At 40.4% G+C, this 6,000-nt stretch overlaps 1 protein-coding gene across 1 annotated transcript; it reads left to right on the top strand.

The window, feature by feature from the left end:
* The first annotated feature begins 2,479 nt into the window (after positions 1 to 2,479).
* Positions 2,480 to 5,852, top strand: LOC122663751 (non-functional NADPH-dependent codeinone reductase 2-like). The gene is made up of 4 exons (XM_043859393.1): positions 2,480 to 2,816; positions 2,907 to 3,153; positions 3,267 to 3,446; positions 5,615 to 5,852. Exons 1-4 carry the CDS (start codon positions 2,497 to 2,499, stop codon positions 5,837 to 5,839), a joined length of 972 nt encoding a protein of 323 aa, XP_043715328.1. The 5' UTR covers positions 2,480 to 2,496; the 3' UTR covers positions 5,840 to 5,852.
* Positions 5,853 to 6,000: the final 148 nt, after the last annotated feature.

Here is a 6,000-nt window from a genome sequence, read left to right as displayed (position 1 = left end):
GGGATTTACATTTTTTTTTAACACCATTTAAGTATAACACACTTTTGTTTTTACAATGAGATTAAATATAATGTACAAGACATTGACACTTTTTGATAATGACATGTTTATAACTTACTTTCAAATTATTTTTGAAAATTTTCAAAAATCATTAAAATTTAATCTTAAAGCCTCGGATCAGCTCAACATGCATAAAATATTTCGAAAATCATAAAAACTTATCTTGAACTATGCATATACTAATTAGAACCTAAAGACTTGATCCTGTATGACACAATATATAGCACATGAAGCTCTCGACGAATAGAGAATTAGGCAGGAGAATATGGACCATTTCCTTCTAGTATCTCATCTTAAGCCATCAATCTTGTATCTAGTTAGAAGATTGGATTCCCATCTAAGGGCTATCCCCATTCTGGAACCCAACAACTCCACATAAAAAAGTGTGCAACAGCCAACAGGGTTGTGCTTAGCGAGGGCACTACATTTTAGAACTCAACTAATTGTATCACAATACGACACAAGTGCTTGATATAAGTCCTCTACCGACCATGTGTAAGCTTCATACTAACAAGGCTCGGCTGGGCATACATGTGTGCACAACCCTGAGCTGGTCCTTGTTTGCGGCTGGTGCTATGGCCAGCTGCTGGCCAGGGCTGGGCGTGCAGCATGGCACCCTACTTGTCTGTGCTAGTATGACATGCAGCCTGGCTGCCTTGTGCAGCTGTGGGCCTGCTTGGTCCAATGCCACTGACTATGTGGTCCTTTAGGTCCACCTTGCTGCCATGTAATCCATGCATGTAAGCAACTTCATGATGCCAATCTTCTAACATATATCCACACAACTCATTGACTAACTGATGCCATCATACTTGCATCATCTATTTAACCCCATATATGCATCTTCATTAGCATCATCATGGCCATCACCATGTATGGCCCCCATGCATACAATCAACCATCATGGGCATACACTATATAGCCAAGAATCGCTATGAACACCATGCATATACCATCAATCCACATGCATGTGCATGTCCACCATGCCATGTACGGATGTACCATATCCATCATGCTAAAACACATCACCCACATGCCGTAGACATACCAAATCATCCCAGTCACATCAATACACAATACCAACTATTTGTACACATCATCAATCATACCAAAACATATGTAAAATTATCAAAATGCCCTTGAACTATCCAAACACTATCCGACGCATTTCCAACACATCAAAGACATACTGTAATCCACTGTACGCATCAGAAACACACAGAGCAAAATTACTGAAATGCCTCCACTATGTATAATTATCAAAATGCTCACGAGCATCCAAAACACTGTCAAATGATCTCAAACACATGAGAGACTCATTGAACACTTCAACCACTGCACTGTTACCAACAATGACAACACACAACTGACCCAAATGTCACTTGACCGTGCCCGTGGTGTGGCCGACTTCATGGATGTTTTTTTGCACTTTTTTTTGGGTTTTCTGGGTCTTTTTGGTAATTTTTCTCAAGGTTTTTTCAAGGTTATTAAACTGATTGAAGCTCCAGTGTTGTCCGTGTCCAGGTTTCGACTTCCTTGTGGGCGGGTGACGATTTTCAGCCTCTATAGTTAATGAATAAAAGCGAGCGGACAGACCTGAAGTCCTCCTCCTACTAATTCCTTCAAAGTGAATTGTGTTGCTAGCTAGTATGATTCCTGACATAGATAAAGGTGGCCTCGGTTTCATTTGTCGTGATCATTATGGGGCAACCGTTAATTGCGACATCTTCTCCAGCAACATTCGTTTCTCCTAATGTCGATGAAGATATGGTGATTAGATCCGTGATGCCAAAGCCCATCTCTAAAGGTTGTGAACGAGTAATAATTGAGTCATATAACAAGGATGTGATTACTTATCTGCATAGTATCCGATCCTTCCCAAAATATATCCTGTATTTGTTTTCTTGTTTTGAATTTTGTATTTTCAAGTTTGTTCCAAGGGAACAAAGGAGATAAACAACATAGCTAACTCCCTCGCTAGGAGGGCACAGCTTGACTTGATTTCAATCCATGGAATCAGGAAATGCGTTATCCTCTGACCATAAGTTCCCAATGTTAATCATTAATAAAGTTTTCTTTTACCGAAGACTTTATTAAAGAAGTTCCTTCTAAAACTAAGAGTAAGATTAGGATTAACAACAAATTAAAGCAGCATGTGGTCTCATGCATGAGCTTCCTTATTCAAAACCCGAGGAACATACAAAAACAAAGCATGAACATAACAATTCTTATGATTAAAATAATCATTTTAATCACAAGCATTACTTGAATAGAAGAAAAAAACAAAAAAGACTGTAACGAAAGCTAATATAAGTAATTATCCTCCCTCCTTGGCCATGGAGATATGATTATCTGGACTCCATTTATCCAAAAAAAAGATTATCCTTATATAACTCTGTTTTTGTGGCAGAGCAGCAGCACACACCAGAAGAAGAGATGGTATGCATTCCAGAAGTGGTATCTATGGGCGCCACAGGCCAAGGCATCCCCTCCCTTGGAATGGGCACGGCAGTCTATCCCTTCGGTTCTGCTTCTGAAACCATGAAGTCGGCCATTCTCGATGCAATACAACTTGGATACAGGCACTTTGATACGGCCGCTTTGTATCAATCAGAGCAACCTCTTGGGGAAGCCATCAAAGAAGCCCAAAGCTTGGGGTTCATCAAATCCAGAGATGAGCTTTTCATCACTTCCAAATTTTGGTGTACTGATGCCCACCATGACCGTGTCCTTTCAGCTCTCAAAAAGACTCTCCAGTCAGTATAAACCTAACTTGATCAAATCCTACTTGTTTTTCTCGGATCCATCACAAACCCTTTTCTTATTAACTGTTTCTGTACTTGTAGGAACCTTCAATTGGAGTACCTTGATCTATATCTCATCCATTGGCCTGTAAGTCTGAAACCTGGGGAACTTCTTGAACTGCCCATAAAGAAGGAAGAACTTCTCCCTATAGATTTCAAGTCTGTTTGGGAATCAATGGAGCAGTGTCAGAAGCTTGGCCTCACTAGATTCATTGGGGTCAGCAACTTCTCTTGCAAGAAGCTCCAAGAATTACTTGCTGTTGCCAATATCCCACCAGCCATCAATCAAGTGAGTTTGTAATTTGGATCTTTTCCTGATTTGTATGTTGTGAAAAAATTTAAGGTGGTGTTGTTGAGGCTGAGAGAATAAGGTTATATATGTATTCTTTCTTTGTTTATAAGGTGGAGATGAACCCACTTTGGCAGCAGAAGAAGCTGAGGGAGTTCTGTACCGAAAAGGGAATACATGTTACTTCTTACTCTCCCTTGGGAGCCAAAGGAACACTTTGGGGAACTAACAGAGTTATGGAGTGTGAGGTTCTAAAAGAGATAGCAGAGGCAAGAAGAAAGACAATTGCTCAGGTGAGGTTTATTTCCTTCCGTCACTGTATACATCCAAGTGGTCACGGGTTCGACTCTGGAAACAACCTCTCTGCAAAAGTAGGGATAAGGCTGCGTACTTTATGACCCTCCCAGATCCCGCAGTGGTGGGAGCCTTGTGCACTTGGTACGCCCTATTTTATGTTAGGAAAAATTACACTGTCACCCCCTGAGGTTTATATAAAATACAGAACAACCCTCTATGTTTTTAAATTATATAATCACACCACCTGAGTGGACGGTGAATAGGCATTGTTAAATAATACATTTTAAATATCAACTTTGCCTTCTTCTAATATCCTATTAATACTCCATGGGAAATTCCATATTAAATAATACATTTTAAATATCAACTTTACCCTCTTCTAATATCCTATTAATACTCAGTGGGAAATTCCAACTTTGCTCTCTTCGTCTATGTTAAGTGATGGACTATAGAAACTCCATCACCAACCATACTTCCAAGCGAAAGAGAGACGATTCTGAACTCCCCCTCGAGAACGGTGGCACCACCATCGGTGGCGTCGATCTCTCCCTCCTCGAAGCATAAAGATATGAAGCTAAACTAGGGCCTAATCTCATTTATCTACAGCTACTTATGGAGATATCTAGTTGGAAATATTGATTTCCATGTCCATATCAGTAGTGGTTTACACATCCGCAATTTTTTCTCAAGCTATCAAGATTTGATGGTGCTCTCTATCAAGCCACTTGATGATAATGATTTTTTGAAAGGTAATTGAAGGCATCTGAAGGTGCACTTGACCAGTATTTCAGCATCTTCTACTGGTCTGATTCTCAGCAATCAGATTTCTCCTACCTCACCTGCGATACTCTGTTTTTGGGTCACAAATTTGACCCATTGGTTCTTCAATTACTTCTGATCCTTCCACCTGATCAGAATAATGTTTTGGGATATAAGTAACCTCTCCCAAGGGTCCGCTCGTCTACAATTTCAGGTCCATCAAACCTGTATTTTTCTTGCTATTGAATAATCTCCCGAATATGGATTTCAAGCTTTCGGTTTGAAGAGTTAGTTGCTGCCAACTGATTTGATCCTCTTAGAACAGTGCTGCTGCTACCTGAATATACTTCTACTACCTAAATATTTCCCTTGCTTTAGGGTTTAGGTTTTTGGTCTTTGTGAGAAGAAAGCATTTCTGTGGAAACAACAAAAAAGAGAGAGAGAGAGAGAGAGAGAGAGAGAGAGAGTTGTAATCCTAAACCCCCTAAACCCTGACCCCCTAAACCCTGACAGGAGTAATGAGAGGATGGGAAGGGGGGAGAAGTGGTGAGGGACTCCTCCTCGAGATGCTTGGATGCAACAAATAAGAACCCTAAAATGCATAATCGAACCAATATCAACTTCAAAATGCATAAATGAAAAAAAAAATTACCTCGCCTTGTAGTCGCAGGTTGTTGTCGTTCGTCACAGATCTCGATGATGGTCTTAGTAGATCCCCACGTCACAGTTCTTGGTGATGGTCTTAGTAGATATCGCCAGTATGATCATCGCACTTCTCGATTCCTGTAGCAGGCAGGGGATGGTGTTGAACACTGCCTCAGGAGATCACCATCTTGAGAAGTTGTAGAGGACCAGATCCCTAATTTGATTCAAGTAATAGGGCAGGGGAAGGGGGTGGGAAGCTCACACCCCTAATAGGGTTATATTAGTCATTTTAAGTCATGAATTATCAACACCGTACCACCTAATGGGGATGATATAACGGAATGGGGTTAACTGTAACAACCAACCAAAACTCAGGGGGTGTGATTGTATAATTTAAAAACACAGGGGGTCACTCTATATTTTATACAAACCTCAGGGGGTGGTAGTGTAATTTTCCCTTCATGTTATGGCATGGATTGGAGTCTGTGTTATACATGCTCCAGTCCAGGTTTTCTAGGTCTTGGGTTGGCTTTGTTGGTTTCAAAGTTGAACTTGATTCTTCATAGATATTAAGATACTATTTCAACTCTTTCTCTCTCTTAAGATGAATTGTGGTTTTATCTTTGCCAATGTGATTGATAATGCTAATTAAATTTATGATTAGCAAATTAGCAAGAAAGGTGAGAGAATTCCTTTATGTAGTTTTGAAACTGTTTCATTAAAACAATATAAATTACTTACTAGCTAATTGATGATGTAGGTCTGCTTGAGATGGGTGTACGAGCAAGGGGTGAGTGTAATAGTGAAGAGCTTCAAGAAGGAAAGGTTGAAGGAGAACCTTGAGGTCTTTGATTGGATGCTAAACAAAGAGGAGTTGAAGAAGATCGATGGTATTTCTCAAAAGAAAGGGTACCCTGGTTTGGAATTTGTTTCAGAAGAAGGCCCGTACAAGTCTCTTGATGAACTTTGGGATGGGGAGATATAGCATTATAAACTGAGAGGAGAGGTGTACGTGTTGGGAACCTCTTCACATTATGAGGGGTTCCAAATGGGTGAGGCGGTGAGAAGAGTTCACTGTTGGACAAGTGTGTGTCCATCAAACCCGGTTCGGTCCGGTTCAACCCAGTTCACCTTTGTATTGAACAT

This window comes from Telopea speciosissima, chromosome 6 (genome assembly GCF_018873765.1).
Source record: "Telopea speciosissima isolate NSW1024214 ecotype Mountain lineage chromosome 6, Tspe_v1, whole genome shotgun sequence".
NCBI classification, from domain to species: Eukaryota; Viridiplantae; Streptophyta; class Magnoliopsida; order Proteales; family Proteaceae; genus Telopea; species Telopea speciosissima.
This window is presented reverse-complemented; position numbering and strand designations above follow the sequence as displayed.